The sequence below is a fragment of the Sorghum bicolor genome, chromosome 2, assembly GCF_000003195.3.
Source record: "Sorghum bicolor cultivar BTx623 chromosome 2, Sorghum_bicolor_NCBIv3, whole genome shotgun sequence".
Lineage (NCBI taxonomy): Eukaryota > Viridiplantae > Streptophyta > Magnoliopsida > Poales > Poaceae > Sorghum > Sorghum bicolor.
Window position 1 is genome coordinate 7,668,384 of NC_012871.2, and position 24,298 is coordinate 7,692,681.

At 45.1% G+C, this 24,298-nt stretch overlaps 3 protein-coding genes across 3 annotated transcripts; 1 reads left to right on the forward strand and 2 right to left on the reverse strand.

Moving 5' to 3' along the window:
- On the forward strand, positions 5,874-7,936 carry LOC8078424 (V-type proton ATPase subunit G1). Its single transcript, XM_002459485.2, has 4 exons — positions 5,874-6,034; positions 6,416-6,513; positions 7,380-7,480; positions 7,560-7,936. Exons 2-4 carry the CDS (start codon positions 6,426-6,428, stop codon positions 7,701-7,703), a joined length of 333 nt encoding a protein of 110 aa, XP_002459530.1. The 5' UTR covers positions 5,874-6,034; positions 6,416-6,425; the 3' UTR covers positions 7,704-7,936.
- On the reverse strand, positions 9,040-12,406 carry LOC8063697. The gene is made up of 3 exons (XM_002461626.2): positions 11,633-12,406; positions 9,515-9,584; positions 9,040-9,398 (listed from the first exon to the last, which is right to left on the reverse strand). Exons 1-2 carry the CDS (start codon positions 12,347-12,349, stop codon positions 9,516-9,518), a joined length of 786 nt encoding a protein of 261 aa, XP_002461671.1. The 5' UTR covers positions 12,350-12,406; the 3' UTR covers positions 9,040-9,398; position 9,515.
- Positions 15,525-18,999, reverse strand: LOC8078425 (leucine-rich repeat receptor-like tyrosine-protein kinase PXC3). Its single transcript, XM_002461627.2, has 2 exons — positions 16,238-18,999; positions 15,525-16,139 (listed from the first exon to the last, which is right to left on the reverse strand). The coding sequence occupies exons 1-2, from the start codon at positions 18,615-18,617 to the stop codon at positions 15,814-15,816; spliced, it is 2,706 nt and encodes a 901-aa protein (XP_002461672.1). The 5' UTR covers positions 18,618-18,999; the 3' UTR covers positions 15,525-15,813.

The following is a 24,298-nucleotide window of genomic DNA, read 5'->3' on the forward strand; positions in this document are numbered from 1 at the left end:
TTGAGAGTTGCATTTAGTGGCACTTGATTCTTAAGTTTGCTGCGGATTTCTTGTTACTCTTGGGTGTTTCCCGACGCCCTAGACGGCTTGGAGCAGCGGTGGTGTTGAGCTCGTGATTGGAGATTGTTTCGAGCCTCACCAAGTGATTTGTGAGGGGTTCTTGAGCCTTCCCCGCGGGAGATCGCAATTGGCTACTCTAGTGGATTGCTCGTGGCTTGGAGGATCCCCATCTTGTGAGTGGATGTGCGGCACCCGCTGAGGGTTTGGCTTTGGATTGCCAATTAGCTCGTGATCCATCAAGTGGGTGTATCGCCACAACGAGGACTAGCTTGCCGGGAAGCAAGTGAACCTCGGTAAAAAATCTTGTGTCATCTTTTGCCAAGGATTCTCTTGTGATTGTGAGTGATTGATTGGATATATCTCTACTCTACAACGTTGGTATAACAATCACTCTCCACTCCTTTACTTTCTTGTATATCTTGCTAGTTGCTTAGCTTGTTTAGGAGTGTAGCAAGTTTGTAGTTGTGCTTTCTTGTTGTATCTTGTGTTTAGCTTTCTTGCTAGACTTGTGTAGGTGGTTTGCATAGCTTAGTTGTGCTAGTGCTAGAATAGCTTCGCCTTTTGTTTTACTAATCAACTTGTCTAGTTGAAGTTTGTAGAATTTTAAATAGGCTATTCACCCCCCCCCCCCTCTAGCCATTTGGACCTTTCAGTCGTCACGGAGGATGTTGAAATGGTTGCGAAGCGCGTCGTAGATAGCAGCTGCTTGGATGGACGGTTGGGCGCCCACAACCATAGCCACCAGAGCAAGGCCAAGAGCGTCTTCGGCTGCCTGAATTTCAGCGGACCGAGGCACCACCACAAGGGGGTGGGGATCCTGCCCAGCAGCACCAGGGAGGGCCCCAAAGGCACAGGGGCGCTTGACCTGGCGAGGAGCTCGCAAAGGTGGACTCCTTGGCGCCTGACGAGGCGACGGACGGGAGGTGCCCGCTTCCACTTCTGCTTCCGGGTGCCTTGGCCGTCCTCAGGGAGCTGCATCCGCGGCGGCGCAGAGAGGCCGGCCAAAAGCGCACTCGACCCAGGAGGCAGGCTCACGGTGAGGGGGCACTGGCTGAGGCGCAGTCCTGCGGGGAGAAGCGAAGCGGGCACCATCCCTGCGAGGATGACCCCTGCGAGGTTGAGGGTACTCGGGCGTAGGAGAACGCCGACAGTGCTGGGGCACGTGGACGGAGCTGTTGCCTGTGGAGGCGTCACGACCGGAGACGGTCTCTGCGGACCCTGCGCAAACCAGGCGCCTAGGGGAATGGCGAGGCCGAAAACGTTGCCGCGCGACAGCACGGCGGTCACCTTCTGAGGACGGAGAGCGCCCGCGCTTGCGGTCGTCTCGAAGGTTGTCGGAGGGTCGGCGTCGGCGGCGAGCGAGGCACTCCGAGGCATGGTGCCCCTCAGCCCAGCAGTGGTAATAGCGTGCCGGGTACAAGCAGCGCGCCCGCACGTGTCCGTAACGAAGACAGCGGTAGCACGCACCTTCGAGCTAGGGGGGAGGAACGACGGTGAGCGAGGCGGAGTCCGGCTAGGCGGTGAGTGCCGACGCGGGGAACGCACCCTCCCGAAGCGCCTGCTTTGCACCTGGAAGAATCCTTCCGCGTCATGCGCCCCAAGCTGACGGGCCGGGTGCGCCGCCGGGGGGGATCGACCGGCGCTTGGCGACGCCGCCGCATACTCAAGCTCCTTGCGAGGCGGGGGCGAGCAGCGGGCGTCGGGCCCCGCAGTCTTCTTGCGGCGGCGATAGCGTCTGACGCGACGGCGCTTCCGACGCGGGGCCGGAACTTCTTTCCCCTTCTCCATCGGGGCGGCAGACACTTGAGGCTCAGGCTCCGAATCCGAGGACGCCTCCGAGTAACTGAGGGCAACACGGCCCTCAGGACCACGGACGAGGTGCCCCTAGTTGGGCCCGACAGGGTTGTCGAAGAGCACGGCCGGCGATGGCCCCCCCGCGGTTGAAGTCGGCTCACGGCGGCGCGAAGCGCCGGCGGTGTCGGAAGGCCCGCACCCAATAGCAGCGAGGAGCTGGTTGGGGGACCCTGCATCGAGCGCGGCCAGCACCGCCGGGTCGAGCGAGCGCGCAGGGGAGGATTCGTCCATGGCGGCGAAGGCGCAACCCTAGATCTGCGAAAGGCACACACGGAGGCGCCCTGGCACCACCGCGCGAGCAGAGGGGGGAGGGGGACGAGGGTGGCGTGCGAGCAGGAGGGGCCAGGCCGACGGGGCTACCTCTGGCGAGAGGGAGCGGCGGCGGCGGCGGCGTTGGTCGGGGGCGGCGGGGGGCTCATTTCAGCCCAGACTCTGTAACTCTAAATTTTATATACTACAGTAACACTATGCAGTCGAATTAACAGCTAGCACAGCGTCTCCGATTGGTACGCCATGCTGCCCTCTTGCCCTTGTTTGTTTGCTGAGTAATAAGATGTGTGTCCCCAAATGGCAAGTTTAAATGCATATAAAGGTACTGTAATATATATGGTCGAGATTGTCACGGCTAGCAAATACTCCCTCACTGAAAGCTTCAAACTTTTAAAACTTTAACTAAATTTCTAAAAAAATACTAAGATTTATAGTACAAAATTAATACTACTAGATTTATTATAGAATATAGTTTTATAAAATACTTATTTTATGTCATAGATATTGACACTCTTTTCTATAAAGTTGGTCAAACCTAAAAAATTGACTAAGACAGATTTTAGAAGTTGAAGGTTTCAGGACAGAGGGAGTAATTAACTACGAGTACTCCACAAAGGATATGGACGCGTCGTCGTCATGCGCGCATGGCGTGATCATTTGGGACAGTGGGAGTGAAACAATAGTCTATTCGCTAATTAAAAAATTATAGCTGAAATTATTATTGGCTGATTTATTGTGAGAGAAAAAACACTACTGACAAGCGATGCATGCATATGCTGATATGCAGCCATGGATCACCAATCCTCGCCCAGCATGGCCACTCGATACGCTCGCAGCTTCCATGTACCGTTGACCTGGTCACACACAACCAGCATGGGCATGCATGGGTGGGTGGGTACACAGTTCATCCCATCCTTCGGAAAACGAAACTGAACACTGTTGCTTCTCAACAAATCGTTCATTGCATCCTAAATGATGGCCCTTTTGGTTCACGCGTGGTACTGAGGGTGTGAGGTTTTAGGTATCTATTAAGTCAAGACTTTGGCCTCGTTTGGTTTTCTCCGGTAAATTTAACTTCTGTCATATTAAATATTTGAACACATACGTAAAGTATTAAATATAGATTATTTATAAAACTAAAAATACAGCTAGAGAGTAATCTGCGAAGACGAATCTTTTAAACCTAGTTAGTCCATGACTGGACATTAATTACCAAATAAAACTAAAATGCTACAGTATTTGTTAACTTTAACACCGCCAACCAGACACTCCTTTGTATGCGTACAAAATAGTGCAAACAAGTTTTGTTTTTTATAGAACTTACTTTACCCCTACTCTTGAACAAATTAGCCTAATATCACTTACAAAACTACTATGTTCTCAACGAATTCCCTAATTATCTCTATCCTGTGTTATGTCTAGTCTTTTCCAATCGCCTCGGTAAAAGTCGCGGTTAAACGTGACCTTTTGTCAAGACGGTTGGCATGCCCGCCTCCGTTAAACTATTCTATCCGCCTCTGTTAAAAATAATATAATAATGTACAATTCCCTACTATGTGTGCTTACGACTTGCCGGGTGTTGCCACCGCTAGCAGGAGAGGCGCTGCAAAGATAGGCTGTGCGACGACTAGGAGAACCCGGGGCCTTGTTTAGTTCTTTAGAAATTTTGTAAAACTTTTCAGATTTTCTATCACATCGAATCTTACAAAATATGCATGAAACACTAAATGCAGATTAAAAAATAACTAATTATACAGTTTATCTATAATTTACGAGACGAACATTTTAAACCTAGTTAATTTATAATTAGACAATATTTATCAAATACTCAATCCATTCCAAATTGTAAGTCGTTTGACTTTTTTAATATCAAGTTTGACCACTCGTCTTATTCAAAGTTTTATACAAAATATTACTTTTTTTTGTTGTGTATTGGTTTATTAATAAAAGTTCTTCAAGAGTGACTTAAATTTGACTATATTTGCACAAATTTTTTTGAATAAGACGAGTGGTCAAACTTGGGGTAAAAAAAGTCAAACGACTTACAATTTGGGATGGAGGGAGTACAAACGAAATACAATTTTGTAAAAAAATTTTGCAACTAAAGGAGGCCCGGATGGCGAGGAGGCGCGCTCGTGGAAACGCACAGCGTGTGCCTGCCAACCTCAGGGCCTTGTTTAGTTCCCAAAAAATTTTGCAAAATTTTTCAAATTCCCTATCACATCGAATCTTTAGACACATGCATGAAGTACTAAATATAGACAAAAATAAAAACTAATTACACAGTTTGGTCGGAATTGACGAGACAAATCTTTTGAGCCTAGTTAGTCCATGATTGGACAATATTTGTCAAATACAAACGAAAGAGCTACAGTGTCCATTTTGCAAAATATTTTGGAACTAAACAAGGCCCAGATATTGTTGCCGCTTCATCCTCGTTGTCCATCATGGAAGAGGTCACCATACCAAGGTGCTTTAGCGTCTTTTTTAGTGCTTCTTCTTTCTTTCGTTGGCTGTAATCGTTTATTTACTGCCTTTTTGTATTCGATTTGTCTGTTACTTTTATTTCCTCTAAATAAAAAACATGTCACATATAGCACGGTGGAGAGGGGAAAAAAGAGCTCACCACCGAATGCAGAGGCGAGTGCAGAGAGAGAGAGAGAGAGGTCTCCATGGGTATGGTCGTATGGAGAAGCGTTCATTGTTGGTAGTGTGATCACAATGGCCAAATTGCATTGCATCACTATGTACGTGCCCTGTAATTTCAGCATATAAGCATTTTTGCCAGAAAGAGCTTTGCTACTATAAGGACTGTCACTGGTGAGAATGCTTTCTAAGACTTCTCAGTGATCAGTAGACAGCATGGTTTTTGTTCGCATCCATTCCATCCCTTTTCACTAATTTTTACTGACATTTAGCTCTGATTTTTTGTGCTCCTGCTGGTATAATATGTTTACAATGCAGATTTAAGAATGAAGATTATATTTTGTTGCAAAATTAGGTAATTTAGTACTGATTTAATCTGATATTTCTGACGGCACCAAAACTGGTTACACTAGTCGACATAATGTGTGTCGCAATCATCCTGCTCGAGAAGCAGAGGAAGTCTTGGGTTGACCGAGTAGTTGCGTCACTTGTGTATGCTCCTCCGCAAACCTGATAACCAACCTTCGCCCAAGCAGATGAACACAAAGATGGCTTAATTTTGGAGGCCTACTTTCCCTATTCCCATGCTCGTAGGAATCAAGATCAGGCGAACTTGGGTTGTAACGGAAATAGTGTGGAAACTCAAAGGTTTGAATAAGAAGGTGACTAGAAGCTAGACATGATACTTATCTCGCCCACTCCAGCATAAGACCGGAAGTATGTATTTAAGTGCATAGCAAAAGGTATATATATCTAAAAAAACATCTTATAACTTGGTACGGATGGAGTATCACAGGTATAAATACATATTTGGGCGATTGTTTGCTTTTTTTTCTTTTACCTCGTACTTCGTATTCCTTGATTAAAGCTCAAAGTTTGATCAAATATGTAATTAGAAATATTGTTATTTATGACGATAAACGTGTATTTTATAAAATTATTTATAGTTTTTTATCTAGTTATTAATCAAATTTGTACTGTGTTCGAATTTTTTTTGCCCGGACGCTAGTAGAAATCTGATCCAGGTCCGTGGACCGTACCAGACCAGGCCCGTGCTCCAGTAGTCTCACGTGTAGGTGGAGCCACGTTGTATACGCCGGATCACCAATCACCGTCCTCCTCTCCTCGCCTCCAGAGAAGTCGATTTGTTCCCCCAAATCTCCGCCCTCCGCTCCACCGGCCGCCGCGCCCCGATCCAGATCAGGTAACCCCGCGCCGAGATCCCTGCGTTCCTCCCCTCCTATCTCGCGGATCGCTCGCCGCGGAGCCGTGATCCCTTCTGCTGTTCCCGGCCCGTCCCGTGGAGTCGGTTCGCTGACGTGATCCCTGGATCCCAAATCTTTCTCGGCCGGCGGGCAGGCTACTGCGATGCGTGCTATTGTACTAAATTAGTAAATTGTAATACGTCGCGGGCGGATTTGTTCGTCCTCTGCCTGCGTGCGGCAATATCTGGAATTCTGGATAGTGGCATGAGCGTAGACATCTGACATAATGTGGCGATTTAGGGTTACGCGCATTTGTTTGATCTTGAAACAATTGAGGTCTGTTCTTTGATTCTGAATTACGGTACTTTTGTTCTGGCCAGGAGCTGTGAGATGGACGCGAACAGGCGCGCCAGTGGGATTCAGCAGCTGCTGGCTGCGGAGCAGGAGGCTCAGCAAATCGTGAACGCGGCTAGAGCTGGTACTGTTTTCTCATCCTTTTCTTTTTGGGGGGTACTAGTCATTGCAAATATACAGCAAAAACCTTTTGAATTAGTTCGTATTAGACAGCAACAACCTTTGTGAATGACTTTTATGCATTCACTTAGACATCCTTCTCTGATCCTCAACCAGTGCTTGTAGAGTGAGAGTGAAGGTAATGAATTGCTTCGTTTGTGTTTTGATTGTTAGGCCATGCCCTCTCACGCCCAAAGTTACAATGTATAAATTTGCATATTGTTTAGATCTCAATTTTTTTTTTGTTTTGGGCTACTGTAGCACTTTCGTTTTTATTTGACAATTATTGTCCAATCATGGACTAACTAGGCTCAAAAGATTCATTTCGCGATTTACAAGCAAACTGTGCAATTAGTTTTTGTTTTCGTCTATATTTAATGCTTCATGTATGTGCTGCAAGATTCGATGTGACGGGGAATCTTGAAAAGTTTTTGGTTTTTGAGGTGAACTGAACAAGGCCTTAGTGTAAAGGGGAAAAAGGAAGTTTACTTTTCTTTGTTCAGTATGCAAAAGCATGTTTAACTGTGAACTGTTCTCTGGTGAAATGTAACAACAAAGCTAAAATGTAAAGTACTATGTTCTCGCTGCAGTATAAACTTAAATGTTTTTGTGGGTTCTACAGCTAAATCGCAATAAAGAAAGGTTGAAATCTTGCTATTATCTGTCCCATTAGCAAAAATATATTCCATTGTGAACAATGTACTGCACAAATGTCTTTTAAACTTGTTTGCAAATTGTCAGCTAATAGGAAGCTAAAAAGCCAACCCCTTTTAACCCCGTTCCTTTCTCTTAATGTTCTGTCATATGAACATGAATGTTTCCTGTGTTCAGCTAAGTCAGCAAGGCTTAAGCAAGCGAAAGAGGAGGCTGAGCGGGAGATAGCCGAATACCGTGCCCAGATGGAGGCTGAGTTCCAGAGGAAGGTTGCAGAGGTACGCACACCTCCACATCCTGTTCCCTTTTCCCCCCACAGGACTGCAGGACCTCACTTCTATGTCTTTGTGACCACAGAGCAGTGGTGACTCTGGTGCGAACGTCAAGCGCCTCGAGGAAGAGACAGCGGCGAAAATCGAACAGCTCAGCCAGCAGGCTGCAAGCATCTCCCCAGACGTCATTCAGATGCTTCTGAGGCATGTCACCACCGTGAAGAACTGAGGAACGATGTCTCCAAGTTATGCTTGCAAACTTGTATCATCGAATCTATTTATTTTTGTTGGAGTGGTGGTGATGAATAATATGTCGCTTGTATCCATGATTCCTTTTCTTGACTACGGAATAAGCCGGCACAGCTTTAGCGGCAACCTTGACTTGGTACTATCAGACCTTGCCATTATTTGGTACATTTGGTAAATAATATTGTTTTATAAATTGGTTTTTTGAACAAACTATTTTTTGATTCCCTACCTGGTGTTGCTGTTTACTTTCTCTTTATGAGATCGGCAAATTCATGGAGTGAGTGACTCGACATTGAAATTCATGGTATTGCTTTTTTTTTTTCTATCTTCAAATTCCCTCACCAAACCAATGTTCGTTTTGGAAAAGAAAACGAGAAAAATTGGTAGTCTTCTTAATGAACTAGAAACTCTGGAGTAAGTTTCAGTTTTGCTGCTCAACGAGTGAAAGCTTAATCCAACTGCACATGGATATTTATCAGACTGCAAAGCGACCCAGCCTGATCTAGGTCAAGTACTGAGGTTCCAAAAGGTAGCTCCAATTATGTCCAAAGCGTAAACATGCGCATGGCACGATCTACGACCACACCAGTTTGGCACGCGACACCATTGTGTTTCCTGTAGCACACATCCATTATCATTCAGATTTCAGAACAAGACCAATGACCGTTATCCAAAATGTATGCACTGAATGATGCATGCAAGGTGGATAAGTGAACAATCTCGCATGGCCTCCAATAATTTAGGCCCCATCTTGTCCTACTGATCTTCTGATTCTGAACATGACACCATTGGATTAGTGGGTCTAACGACATGTGCAGCCCATGTGGCCATGCCTCAAAGAGACACTAAGATCAGATCATTTTTCTAGCTCCTCCTATTTACGCCGTTGCACACATAAGAAGCTGAGAAAAAGATTCTGGAGCTGGATCAAGTTCAGGAGCCGAAGACACTAAACATATGAAGCCGAATAATAAAGAAATTACTTGCTACAATTTCTCTCCTAGGGTCCTGCGCTTAGAATTGGAGAAAGATTAACCATTGCATCAATTTCTGCTAAGTTTCTCTCTTTTAGGTGGCAGTAAGAGAAAAAGTTAGTCCCTTACTGGACTGTATATATATGCCTTAAAGTCTGAACCTCAAGCCACATGATATCAGTATCAGCATCAGTCATAGAAACCATCCATTTCATACTGATTTGCTCAGCAAGATCGATAGCACCAGTACCAGCTAGCTGGACCAAATATGTTGGTCACCAGAAGCAGTTGTTGGATCTTGGATGCAAAATCCTTTAGTAGTGGCTGAATGTCACGAAAATATTGACTGCACCAATCTTTCAGTTATCATGCTTCAATTCAAATACCACAAATCATAAGTTACCTGCCACCATACATCATACATGATCTAGTAAAATCATACACCATGATTAATTTCTATGCTATGGTACATATGGGTGAAGGTGGCATCAAACAGTTACAAATAGGCATAGGCACTTCTGAAATGTACTGCAAAACAACATATACCTCATGGTCCAACATGTTATTCGTTACTTATTATTCCATCCTACACATAACACAATATAACATCCAGATTATATACAGATAGATACTTCAGGTCCATCGAGCAGGCTCTACAGTTTTATAATATCTTCAGGGATGGGGACCTCAAAGCATTCACACTGCAGAAAAAGGTGCAAGATTCATAATGTGATCCTGATAGCACAACTCGTAACTTGCACTAAATCAAACAGAGTAAGGATTATATAACAAATTGTACAGAAAAGAAGGTCATTACCTTAATAGCAATCCTGGCTTATGATTCTCTGAGTCTCTGGGCTGATATTTACTGAGCATGACATGAGCCCCTGTATCAGCAGGAGAGTTAAGAGGTTTGACCCACACGAGAATTGCATTAGAAACATATAGAAGATACAGAGTGAGATGCTGCATTAAGAAACCAACACAAGAAGGCAGAGCTTTTCATTAAGAAATACGCTAGTGCATTTTGCTCTGGACTCTGGAGTACAACATTAATATTTAGATTTTCATTAAGAAAGCCTGAGAGATTGAAATAAAAAAGGATGAGCAAAGTAATGCTGCCTTATAAGGTACAAACATCATCTGACAATAGCTTCTATTGTACAATCTTCAAGAGTAGATACATTTAATACTTCAGAAGCTATGTATTTACTGCTTTTTAACGACTCAACACATTCCAATTCTTTTGAATATATTCTTTGCATTCTAGCAATTTCTCAAATGAATCTGTTTCAGGGAACTCAAATCTTGCATCAGTTAGCTACCAATCCAGAATGTCTTTCCCACTTGTAACATTGGCACATGTACAATCATCACCATCACATGTGACATCGAATTTATGCTAAATTTCAAAACCGAAATCACCAGCTCATCTTCTAGCTACTGTAATAGTGCAAGTGTCTATTAAATCTGGAGGCACATTTTCATGGAGAAGAAGTTTACCTACATGCTGAGTACTTCTGCATTATCCTAATGACCTAATCATGGTTTAGCAAAATATTTATGTATATAAAATCAGAAAAAAGACAACTTTCAATGATGAATCTACTAGTATCTTTCCATATGACATACAGATACTTGTATTAGTAATCGATGTTTGAAGTGTTGACATCATGCATTCCATATGACATACAGACTCTTATTTGCCCACCATCATGTTTCCTAGTTCCTACACCCTTTGGCACCAGTTCAATCACGTGACTAACTACTTTATGTTAATAATTCTTCAATGGCAGTTTATGGTACTGTTCCTTGCAGTTAACATCTGTGTAATTAGTTCTCATATTCATATTGTCATTAAAAACACTCTTTTTAATGACCCTGATTGTTATGTTACAAGAAACTTGCCTAAGGCCACATTCATATAGAGACTAAACCATATTCAACGCAATACTCTGAGATATGCCTACCCTTCAGGACTAAAATTGTGTTGTTTGTACAAAAATGTGCAATGGAGGTAGAGTGGTAGACAGACTAACAAAGTCATCCAACATCCATAATTTTACAAATGGACTTGACCAAATTTGTTGGGTCCATATTTGTACTAATAAATAACTATTTATGACAGTTCCCTTGCATCATCCAATACATCTAAGTGCAAACTAACATATTCATATCTTAATACAGGAGCAGCCTAAAAACACAGATGCACTATTGGTCATATAAAAATTAGATTATTCTCACAAATATGGACAGAAGAAGGTTGAAATAAGTTCCTTACTTTTATTAACATGAAAATGCCAAGCCAAAGAACTATGACAACAAAGGAGATGCCAGCGAACCCTATTCCATATTCGCGTACCACCAAGTATGATGGTGCTGTCCATACAGATGCTAAGGACATATCATATGGAATGAAAGAACTATTTTCCAGCTGTCCATCCCACATCCGAGCTATCACTGCCATACACTTTGAATAAAGTATCCATAATAACACCAAACTTTCCTATTCTTTTCAATCTAGATTCAATCAAAAGTTCACAACCAACATCATCATTCACGGAAGCTAAGCTAAAAACCATTAAAAATGAAGCAATATCACTATTAACATCTCTGGTGAACAGAGACGTCCTTATAATCATGCATAATTGCAAATCCCCTTCAGCAATAAAGACCATTCAATCCACAAAGAGCTCAAATGCTAAGCCTAGAAGAGTTGAATCCGGCCCCTGGTAACCTAATGCAAATCCTTAAGTTTTACAAATGAGTACTTATAAACAGTTCCAACAGCTAAAAATGTTGGAGTAAGTGTTACAAATTCTCTAACCCAATTCCAAAGCCCCGGTCTTTGCAAGCATCGATCTTGAGTCCTTAGCAAACTAATGGTAACGGGATGACAAAGTCCATAACAATCTATTGCGAAACAAACAATTACCTTCACAGGGATGTGGAAACGGAACACCTTGATCGAGCCGACCACCTCAGAGACGATCTCCAACGGCACCGACCCCGCGGCCACGTCCCCGATGAGCTCGATCACGTCATCCAGCACCCTCCCGGCGTCCACCCACACCTGGGCATCCGCATAGACCTCATCCCTGGCGGCAAGCTCGCCGGACCCGGGCCAGGCCTTGGCGGACCCGAGCAGGTGTCCGCGGTAGGAGACGGCGGCGGAGACGGCGCGGTAGCGGAGCGGGAGGAGGAACCCAGGGTTCCGGACGCGGAGCCGCAGCGCGAGGCCGAGGTCGAGGAGCGGCGGCTGCACGCGGAAGCTATCGACCCGGACGTCCGCGACGCGAGCGGCGGGCGCGGACGGGTAGAGGAGGAAGGCGGCGCCCGCGAGGAGCGCGAGGACGAGGAGGAGCGGGAGCGTCCGCGTGCAGAAGCGGCGGAGGCAGGGCGCGCGCCCGCGCGGGCGCAGGCGGCGGAGGCGGACGAGCACCGGGGCGCAGGGCGCCGCCGGGACCGGGACGAAGACGAGCGTCGGGGGCGGCGGTGGGGGTGGTGGGGCGGGAGAGGGATGCGCGTAGGAGGCGGCCGGGTACGCGTAGTAAGGCTGCTGAGGGACCTGCGGCGGCGTGAGAAGGGGCTGGCCTAGGTGCGCGTAAGGCTTCTCGCCGTCGCCGGTCGTCGCCGCCGTGGAGGATGCCATCGCAGACGACGCGGTTGCGGGGGGAAGCGGGGGATCTGTTGGGAAAGGGAATGGTAATTTCGCTGAGGGTTGGACGACCCGTCCTCCAATAGAAATTGGACACGTGGACGTTGCAATTCCTTGCAAGAGTGATGGGAAAGGATTCTCACTTTCACAGAGGCCACAGGCCCACAGCCCACAGGCCAGGATGACTTTGTTGAGAAAATGGGCCCTGGTGGGCTGATTCTTTCAGAAGCCCTCGTTGCTGAAAACCAGATTTTGCTGCAGTTCGGCCCGCCACCTACCCTCCTCCCGCTCGGCCCATGTTGGTCAGCTTGAGTCCATTTGATTTGTGTATGCAGTTCTTTGTTCCATCACCCATCCCTAAACTTGTAAAACAACCGTTTACATACCTAACTTGTTCGACTATGTTATCCTTTTTTAAACTTGGAAATCTCTCATGTAGATCCTCAAACTTGTTTTGTTGTGTCATTCTGGTCCCTAAACTTGTTTTTAAGTCGCATCTGGATCAAAACAGGGCGAAACTAAAAAGTCTTCGAAAAATAACTCATAATTTTTCATATGAACTCAAACAAAAATAAAATTTATATCAAAATTATAGCCAGCAATGCAATCTACAACTTTGTAGTTGAAAAGTTTTTAAATTAAAATCATTTAGGATCCCAAAATATTTTTTGTAAGTTTATAGACTATGAAATTTAAAATTTAAACTTAAATTTTTGTGACACTAAATGACTTAAAAAAAACTTTTCAACTACAAAGTTGTAGATCGCGTTAAGGACTACAAGTTTGATTCGAGTTCATATGAAAAAGTTATGAATTATTTTTTGATATAGAGTTTTTAAATCGCTTTGTTTGACTCAGATGAGATTCAAAATCAAGTTTAGAGAGTTGGATGACACAATTAAATAAAATTGAGGATCTCAATGGGTGATTTCTAAGTTTATGGACCGAGATGACATAGTTGAACAAGTTTCGAGACCAGGATGACATAGACGAACAAGTTCAAGGACCTAAACAGTCGATTTGCGAGTTTAGGGACTGGGATGACACGATAGTACAAGTTTAGGACCGGCGGTGGACTTTACTCTATTGTCAATCATCATAAAAGTGTATTTTACTCTTTCTCTCTGAATCACATTGACTATCTTTACCATTATGGTGTCTCTATGAGTACCAACACATGACATGATGATGTGAACTCATATATTATTGTGTTGAATTTATCTTTTCCTACCTTCTTCAGCATGGGGTAGAAATACAAACCAACTTAGTAATGTACACGCGAAATGAGGGATGATGGAGAGTCAGCTTTCCCTTGATATTAAAAGGAAACTTTGCTGTTGGATGTGCTTCTAATGTCTTAGGCCTTGTTTAGATGTGAAAAAATTTTGAATTTCGCTACTGTAGCACTTTCGTTTGTTTGTGACAAATATTATCTAATCATGGACTAACTAGAATCAAAAGATTCGTCTTGCGATTTACAGCTAAACTGTGCAATTAGTTTTTGTTTTCGTATATATTTAATGCTTCATGCATGTGCCGTAAGATTCGATGTGATGGGGAATCTTGAAAACTTTTTGGTTTTTGGTTTGAACTAAACAAGGCCTTAGTCTATCCATGAGAAGGAGCCAACCAAAGACATTTTTGCTTTTCCAAATCCACTTGAATGCTATGGTGGTTGCAGCTGTTGAAAAACACGAGAGCACAGTACCTTTTTTTTTACTTTTTTTGTGATGTAAATTTGACAGTTAGGACACCAAGGTTGGACAAACGGATACAATCAATATAGTCAACTTGAAAAATTATGATGACATAACAGATATCCTGCTCTCCATTCTTTGATATAATAAGGAAAAATATATAGAATATAATCCAATTATATGCAGGATTTTTTCATATTGGATACGGTAGGGATCACTTCCATCCAATGGCAGGATAAACGCAGCTGTTGAAAGCCACAAGAGCGCAGTACCCTTTTTTCGTTATTCTTCTACATTTGACACTTGGGACATTAAGGTTTGGCAAACTTGTATACTCGACATGGACAACCTAAAAAACTATGATGTTGCAACGACAGATGGAGCTCCTGCTCACCATTCTTTGACATATGCAAGGGTTTAACCATGACATCGCTGAACCCGGCAGGATTTTTCAACTGGACAGACACACATGATAAACATAGCTCATGACACATCATTGTCTTGCAATTGTTGTTTAGCATAGCAGTGATGCCCTAGCTAGTGCCTGGTGATGTGCCCAATTGGCCAATCATGGCTGCCGTAGAAGGTCGCCATCACTTTGCTGCTCGTAGTAGAGGAGGCATCTGATTCTGAAGTCGAGCAAGCATCAAGGTGTTAATCACTCGACAGCGCGATTTGGACGGCCAGCTGAAGCTCAGGTCGCTTTCCTCAACTATTCCCATCGTCTACACTGCTGCCAGAGCTACCTAGTAGTGGTTCATAACTCTCAAGGACCCTGATACCATGACGTTTAGAACTTGCTAATACGATAGCGAGACACAAATATTAGTTAATTTTGATGCAGTAACGTCATGTTGTCATGATCCAGGGAGTAAATTATTTTGATACCAAACAATGGTTAGTTTTGTCGTCCTCGTCCATTGCAAATTGGGAAGATAAATTCAGTCTCTTACGAGCGGGGCCTGTGCCTGTTATAATGCTAACAAGTTAACTATAAGCAAGTTCAAAAATTTTAACAGCGACTGAATTCTCTCTGAAAGGGATTAGCGGCTAAAATTAGAAGTTGCAACATTCAAGCTACAATGCTGACATGCCCTAAGGTTGTTCAATGTAGCAGCAGCCTAGAATAAAATAAAATGCAATTTTCTATTCAACAGATATTCTTCTTCCAAATAAAAAAAAAATACTATGGATTAACAGAGAGACGATTCCTCAGCAGACAGAGGCCATCCCCTGGCACGTCGCCATGGGCCAAGCTGGGTCCCTAGAAAGACCACCCTAACTGCGAAGGACAACGGCACCTTCAGACTTCAGTGCACCAGCACAACCAACCAGCTCTTCAAGCAGACGCCATCAGAATAGAATTCCTCTTATCCTATACCCTTTTTTCCCCAAAAAGAAGAATGAAAACAAAACCCTCAATGTAGAACACCAAATTGCTTGCTAAAGGCACATCCAGATATACTCCTATGTATATGAGACATTTCTTCACTTGCAAGTTGCAGGTAGCAGCAGCAGCATTCTGCTTTGATGCTCCAAGATCCAAGATCCGGTTATACATGGCGCATAATCGGGTAACTAATTACCGAATATATACAGACTACAGAGAATCAAACGCTACTGGATGGGTTTCATACTTCATACTCAGAACCGATGACCAGAACTGTTTTTTTTTTTTTTTTGGTTTCAGAGGCTTAGCTCGGCTTCCAAGCAGGGGACGACAGCAGCCATTCAGCACTCAGCAGAGAAACAGATGATCACTCAGCTGTTCTTGGCCTCTTGCAGCATCTCCACCACCTTCTTCATCCTGGGCCGCTTTGCCGGGGCGCGCTCCGTGCACAGCATCGCAACCTTGAGCACAGCGAGCATCTGCCTGCGCCACGCGAACGACACGGTGCTCAGCCGGGGATCCATGATCTGCTCCGGCGTCTCGCCCCTCGCGGGCGCGGCGTGCACCCACTTGACGAGGTCCACGCCCTCCCCGAACACCTCGTCCACGGGTAGCTTGGATGTCAGGATCTCTAGAAGGACCACCCCGTAGCTGTACACATTGCCAGGCACCGTCACCTGCATCGTGTAGGCATACTCTGCAAGGAACCAATTGCAAAAGGCAACAATTGTTAATGTTGTAGGCATCCAAGAACTACTTCTAGTATAGTTACCAAATGTTAGACAGAGTATAGACCTGGAGGAATGTAACCAAATGAACCCGCAACCGCGCTGATGCTGGCCGTGCCCTTTGAAGGGTCCAGCAGCTTGGAGATCTCAACTTCTCCGAGAAGAGCATTGTAATGCGAGTCAAGGAAGACGTTCCCTGAACAGATGTCGAGGTGAATGGTGGCAACCTGATGGAGGAACGCCAGCCCTTCGGCAACATCAATGGCAATCGAGAGCAGCCTCGGCCAGTCAGGTTTCTGCTTCTCGCCATCAGTATCGCCACCATTGTGCAGCAACTGGAGCAGGGTGCCATTCGGCATATCGTGGTGCAGCAGCAGCGCGACATCGTCATAGATGACATACCCGATCGGCCGGACCAGGTTCTTGTGGTTGATGTTGGCAAGGCGCTCGAGCTCTCCGATCATCTTCATGTGCTGGTGGATGACGGCACGGTCCACAGACTTCAGCTTCTTAACACACACCACCAGGCCAGATGGCATGACAGCTTTGTAGGTAGTGCTGAATGTTCCATTGCTCACTTCATTCGCATCTTTGAATGTCGCCTTCATGCAGCTCTGGAAATCAATGGCCTGCTGCAAGCTCTCGATGAACATGGCTGAGGCCACAACCTGCGGGGCTGCGACCACCACCTCCCCTGCCTCGACCTTCTTCGCCTCTTCCTCCTTCTCCTGCCTCTCGCGCCACATGAACAATGCCACCACCAATGACACCAATGAGAAGATGAGCACACAGGAACCAACAACTGCCAAAGCCACCCTGTAAGATATCCCCTTGTGGTCCATTCCATAATTGGAGCCATAAATTGATCCACAGTCCACACTCAGTGGGTCGCCACACAGCTTGGCATTGCCGGAGAAGCTGGAGGCCGCGCTCTTCTGGAACGGTCCGAAAACCGGTATGGCACCAGTGAGCCGGTTGTTTGACAGATTAACCTCAATCAAGCTCAGCATCCCTCTCATATCACTTGGGATCTGACCGGATATCTCATTGCTCGACAAGTCCAGCATGACGAGCTTATCAAGCCGCCCAAGCTCGTGAGGCAGCGGCCCAGTAAAGTGATTGAAGCTAAGGTTCAGCGCTATCTGCAGGCTCTTCAACTTGCCTATCTCAGCAGGAATTTCACCACTGAGGTTGTTGTTACCGAGCTGCAGCTCGAGCAGCCGGTTACAGCCCCCAATCCCTGCCGGAATGCCTCCGGAGAACTCATTGTGATCGAGCAGAAGGAACTGCATCCGTGACCCGTTGCAGATGTTGTCCGGCAAGTCACCACGGAAAGCATTGTAGCTCAAGTCGAGCTTGCTGAGGTTCCGGCACCGCAGGATCGATCTCGGGAACTCGCCGCCGAGGCCGTTGCTAGACACGATGAGCTCCTGCAGGCTCCTGAGCTCACCGAGAACATCCGGCACCTCGCCGGCGAGGCGATTGTAGGCCAGATTGAGCAGCGTCAGGTTGGCGCAGCGCGCGAACTGCGTGGGGATCCCGCCGGACAGGTCGTTGGTGTTGGCCTCGAAGTAGGTGAGGCTGGTGGCGTCCCCGACGGACGCCGGGATGGCGCCGGAGAGGAGGTTGTCGCCGATGCGCACGTTGGAGAGGCCGCGGCACCGGCCGATGGCGTCGGGGATGGTGCCGTTGAGGCGATTCAAGGTGAGGATGAGCACCTGCAGGTTGCCGCGCTCGAAGAGGCTGCTGGGGATGCTCCCCTCGAGCGCGTTGGAGTGGAGGTTGAGCACCTGGAGCTCCGACGACAGCCCCAGCCCCGGCGGGATCGGGCCAGACAGCGCGTTCTCGTAGGCGGACAGCACGCGGAGCGCCGGGAGCCCCGCCAGCCAGCCGGGGAGCGCGCCCGTGAGGTTGTTCCCTGAAATCTGCAGCTCCTGGAGCTGCTTCAGGCCCCTGAGCTCGTCGGGGATGGCCCCCGACAGCGCGTTGTTGGAGAGGTTGAGGAACCGGAGCCCCGACGCGCCGGCGAGCGCGGCCGGCACGGCGCCGGTCAGCGCGTTCATGGAGAGGTCGAGGAACTCGAGGCGGGTGAGCGCGCCCAGCGCCGGCGGGAGCACGCCGCCGAGCGAGTTGGCGGAGAGGTCGAGGCGCGCCAGCGCGCTGAGAGAGGAGGCGGCGGAGAAGTCCCCCCGGAGCCCCCGGCGCGGCAGGTCGATCGCGGTGACCGCGCCGGCGCCGCCGGCGGGGGAGCAGGTGACGCCGCGCCACGCGCAGTGGTCCGCGCCCGGGCCCCAGCCCGGCGGCGCCAGGGCCCGCCGCAGCGCCTGCATTGCTGCGGCATCCCCGCCGCCGCCGCCGTCCGCCGCCCGCGTTGCCAAGAAGCACGCCGAGAGGAGGAGGGCCAAGAAGAGGAGGCTGCGGCGGGAGCAGGGGGAGGAGGAAGGCATTTGGGGGTGGGGGGTTCTTGGCTCCGGGCGAGGCAGCAGCAGTGGTGGTGGTGGTGGTGGTGCCCAGGCCTCGCGTGTCCGTGCGCCTGCTTTTCTCTGTGTGGTTTTGCGGTAGCCCCAGGTAGGGGAGGGAGGGGGAGGGGGGAGAGGAGAGGCCTGGGCACGCACGGCACACCACACGGCACGGCGACAGGGGCCGTGGCTGCTGCTGCTGCCGCCGCCGCTCGCTGCCACTCGCACTCCGTCAGGGGAGAGAGAGAGAGAGAGAGAGAGGGAGAGAGGGACCGTGTTTTAGAGAGAGAAAGTGGAGGAGAGAGGAAAAGCGGAAAGGTGGTTGGACGGAGCGGCGCAGACGACGATACGAAGGCGGGGGTCGGTCTTGTGCTCGGTGCCATCTGGGGGTTGAAATTCTGGTAGTACCCTGTACAGTAGAGTGTGCGCGAAATGGCAATGGGTACCCCACCAAGAAGGCAGGCTAGGTGAACACCGTTGTTGTACACCGATATAGGACATTGCTCCGAGGGTTAGTTTACTTAGAGCTAAGAGGCAAGTGTTGATACTTGATATCTAGTATATGTTACTATACATGGGCATCTAAGATAGTTTGATGATCAATGACAGATGACTGGATAGGGAAAAGGTCTGGCATGATCTGGTTCGACTATGAATATCGTATTATTCCTCTGCTTTCGTTTCTTTTTCCAGTGGTTTCCGCCATGGATCGAGCAAGTGTGGATGGATGCGGGAGGAAGAAGAGACCGAAGCAATTATTTGGGCCGTGGGCTCGTCATGAATCGAGCAAGTTCGAATGGACGCGGGAAGAAGAAAGGACCTAACCGTTTATGTGGGCCGTGGGCTTACCATGAATAGAGCAAGTTTGGATGGTGGCGGGAGGAAGAAGAGACCTAACCGTTTTATTTCGGTAGTGGGCTCATCATGAATCGAGACAAGTTCGTATGGATGCGGGAGGAAGAAGGGATCTAATCGTCTATTTGCTTACCATGAATAAAGGAAGTTTGAATAGACATGGGAGGAAGAAGGGGCTGGACCGTTTTATCTGGGTCGATTTGTTGGTCGATGCTCAAGTCTTGTAGCTGACTCTAGATCCCCAAATGCGGATGAGGTATTGAGTCATATTGGCAATATGGGCCACTATCAAAGGGACATGAGCACAACTCTTATCTCTCATTGCCATAAAAGGTAATGAGCTTTGTCACCCCAAGTCGTGACTCTATAGAGGTGTCGACATGTAAAGCCGCGAAAACAATGTGTGCATTGCTAGTGAGGCATATGGCTATATTATTGACTTTACCATATTATGTTCTTGTCTTGTCATCTACCACTAGTACAGTTGAAGTGTTATGTTGCACGTACTTTTTTATTATTAGGCACAACAATTAATTTTACCATTTTTCTCAAATAAAAATGATAGAATAAACTTTTTAAGGTGGTTTCTAAAGGACCTTTATCTAAGCACATAGATAGAAGTGTTTACTAATTTTATTTTATTTTTTATGGAGCAAAATATATGCATGCTAATTTCACATGGTGATTCAAGACAACAATCATTAAACATCAGGAGTCGCTTAACCTCTACAAAGACACACTACATTTTATATGGTGATTGTGGCATCAATATTTTTGTAAGCTTGTGGAAAATACCCTTTTCTTCCTCTCTCTCTCTCTCGATTAAAGTAATTTTAATTTGGTAATCGAGCAATCACAACAAAACTTATCGTGCTTAAGGAACTTGAGCAAATACAAAATGCACATGTGACTATGTAAGTTGAGATGAACAGCAGCTTCTTAGTCTCTTTTCTTATCCTGCTTCACAAGCACTCAAGCACACCATACTCTGAAAGGAAATAACACAAGCACAAAGGCATATGCTTTCATGCCCTTCATATTGTTTATCAAATCAAGGAAAAAAGATATTTTAACTATATCTTTTCAAATCATGATAAAATATAACTATACCTTCTCAATTCATGAAAAAATTTCGAGTACATTTTTTATTCGTGAGCAAATGTTATTCGCTTCATAAGAGAATAAAAATATCAGAAACATCTCTAGTTCCCTACTTATCTTTCACTGTGTACCAAGCAATTTGCGGTTGGAGCAAAATAGATTCATGTTAATTTCACATGGCAATTTAAGGCAACAATCATTAAACATCAAATGTTGATTAACCCATATAAAGGTACACTATATCTATATCTATATCTATATCTATATCTATATCTATATCTATATCTATATCTATTTTCAATCCACATTAGCAATCTAACTTGCCATTCAAAGTGTCCACATCAGCATCCACTAGCAAATCCAAACTAGCACACCATTACTAACATACATCCCATATCAGAATCATCCACTAACATATATTATGATATAATTGATATTTATTTATTCACATAAGTAAATATAAGTAATGTATTTTTATCTACGATTTCCGCAGCAACGCACAAGCCATTCTTGTAGTTTTATATGATGATTCATGGCATCAATAATTCCGCAAGTTAATTTGTGGAAAAAAACTTTTTCTCTCTCATGCGCACTTAAAGTAATTTTGCTAATCGAGCAAACAGAACAAATCTTAGTGTGTTTAAGGCACTTGAGCAAATATAAATTCACATGTGAGTACAGATGAACAATGGCTTCTCACTTGCTGTTTCTTTTCCCATTGTGCTTCACAAGCATCAAGCACGCCATACATATTTTCCATCACAACAACAACAAAAAAAAGATATGTATCCATATCTCTCTTCCAATCATGATAAAAAAATATCAAGTACACTTCTTCTAATCGACCAATTCACAAGCACATGTTATTCGCCTATAACGGAAGAAACATATCAGCAGCATCTCTAGTTGTAGTTCCCTACTCATCTTTCTGTGTGCACCTAGAAATTTGAGGCTGGGACACGGTGAATTTCTTGATCCCCGAGCCGGAGTGAATCTTTGTGCTCTGTTCCTTTCGCCCTCTCTGTTTCGGTCCAAGCAGGTCCACTGTCTCCTCCATTAAACTACTCCAAATCTACACGTACGGCTTGTCTTAAGCTTACTGACACCCAGGGCCCTTTTACAATTTTAAAAAATGGTTCCTCCTGTTAATTAATCAGTTAATTAATAAATTAATCATACTAGCACAACTGCACAAGACGCTGATGATATCATGCTTACCTTTCTCTTTTTGCGGCTACGTCCTCGTAAGCCATAATTCCCTTCCATCGTGCCTCCTTTCCTTTCGGCTTTTCGTTTGTGGACCATTTGCTACGGCTGAATCTATTCTGTTTGTCATGAGGAATTTATTTATCTTATTGTAATAAAAATGGCATGGCATTGGCATGCATCCAGTGACCATCATTACCTGCAATGATTTTCGCCGAGACAGGCAGAATGGGTGGCTAAACACATGATTACCTCTTTTGATTGATCTCTCAGGCACTCAGGAAAAGGAGGAGCAATTTTGTGCCTTTTTCTCTCTCTCTTTGTGGTAGAGTTAGGCAGGTTATAATGATGGTGCAAATCTAGTGTGGGCGCAGATTATTTCAGGCACGGTCATGTGTGTTTGTTTTGATTTTTGCACTAGACTAATAACATTAACATGGGGATTTCGGATATATATAGAAATGAATTACTAAAAGAACCCCAAAAAAAAGAGGGGGTTGTGAATAATAGCTAATAAAAAAGGAAAAGAAAGTATTGGAGCACATGTCAGTGTTTCACTGAAAAGAGTTGGCAGTCAGAATCCAGTGTACTAGCTAGTACTATAATGTAGAACAGGCATTCTGCTTCATCATTGTTTATATAAAACTTTTGCATGTCCACTCAATGACATAAATGAACGAAATAAAGCTAGGAAATCTTTGGTTTTGTTTAATTTGTGAAAAGAAAATTTTTAGGTGTCAGATATTAATAAAAAAACAAATTACATAGCTCGCCTGAAAACTGCGAGACGAATTTATTAAGCCTAATTAATCCGTCATGAGCATACCGGTTACCGTAGTAATTATGGCCAATCATAGACTTATTAGCTAGATTTTAAAGATTCATCTCGTGATTTAAAACCAAACTATGTGATTATCTTTTTTTATCTATATTTAGTGTTCTATGTATGTGTTCAAAAATTCAATGAGATAGGTGAAAAGTTTTTAGGTAGGAACTAAACATGACCTTTTCCGTAGGACAGCTATAAATACTGGCATTTTCAATAGAGCACTTTGTTTAATTCTTCGACATGGCTAGGGGCACTCTTAATCTATTGCTATTTGCCACACGGCAAACGTACATGCATGCATTGCAAGGTGAGAGAGAATGTGTGCAAATGTATAGTTTGCCTTTGGCGCAAATTTGATAAAAGCAACCAGAACTTCTTTCCTTGACATTGCCCTTTTACTTAAAACGTCTCAAATAGCTCATCTTTTTTCTACTTTTATTTGGGTCATTCTTTTTTTTATTATTATCCACATTTTAAGATAATCACATGTACATCCACGTAGAATCATCTTGCTGTTGATAAGCATGTCAGTATCACTATAGAACAATTAGCTAGAATGCGAGCATCGATGCTGAATAATTAGCTAGAATGTGAGCACATGTGTTGAATCGGAGACTCAAGCTGGCTAGATAGGCTTCCCACATAAACATAGCAAACGTAATGTTTTGTGCTGAAATTTAGTTTTTTTTTTACTAGAAGCCTCTATGGACCAAATGGCTCAAAGGATGGGAGTGAATCTGGCTCTAAAAATTATTCAAGGACCATACACTTTGCAATTTTACTCACTACTTGCTTGGTTAAAGCCTAGATCCTTAGGGCCATAAGTGCGAACTCGTTCTTATTCAAGATCACACTAAGATAACGTCCTTACTTGCAGAATTTATAGCCTATGGCTAAGCACACACTAGCATGGAGAAACAATTATACTTTCCACATAGGATTCTTGCACTCAAACAAAGAGCAAAGCACAAACTAAAACGTGAATGGAAATGCAAGAATTGAAAAGATGGACAAGAGTCAACAATACTTTTTTCATGGTCAAGTCGTCTAGGGTAGTTGTCATTACCTCTAATCTACGTTGAAACACTCAAGACTCATCAAAATCCGATTACACTCCCCTAACCACGCGAAGATTCAAGTCTCTGCTAGCTTAGCGCATACCTGTTCTCCACTCTAGGAGACTCCCCACAATATAGATCCACTCAGAAGGTCCTATAGTCCTCACTAAGTGACAAATCTTCAACCTTCACTTGAAACTCCAAGCCAAGAACACTAGTTGCACACACTAAGAGTTTGTTTGGCACAGCTCAACTTCACTAGTAAAGCTGTTTTTTTAGAAAATAGCTTCATGAGTGACTTTCTAGATGAAGCTGAGCTGTTTTGGAGAAAGTGTTTAGCAAAATAGCTTCACCAACTACGTCATGCATAGTTGAGGAGAGAAATGAGGGAGAGAGCTGCAATAAGCTACTTTTTTTCAGTTTCATCTCAACTTATGTCTTTGTGAGAGGAGGGGAAAAACAACTTTTCCCATAAAGTTGTTTTGAAAATAAGTGTTTGACAAAAAAAATAGCTCTACCAAACAGGCCCTAAGGCCTTGTTTAGTTGCCGAAATTTTTGCATTTTGGGAACTGTAGCACTTTCGTTTGTTTGTGACAAATATTATCCAATCATAGACTAA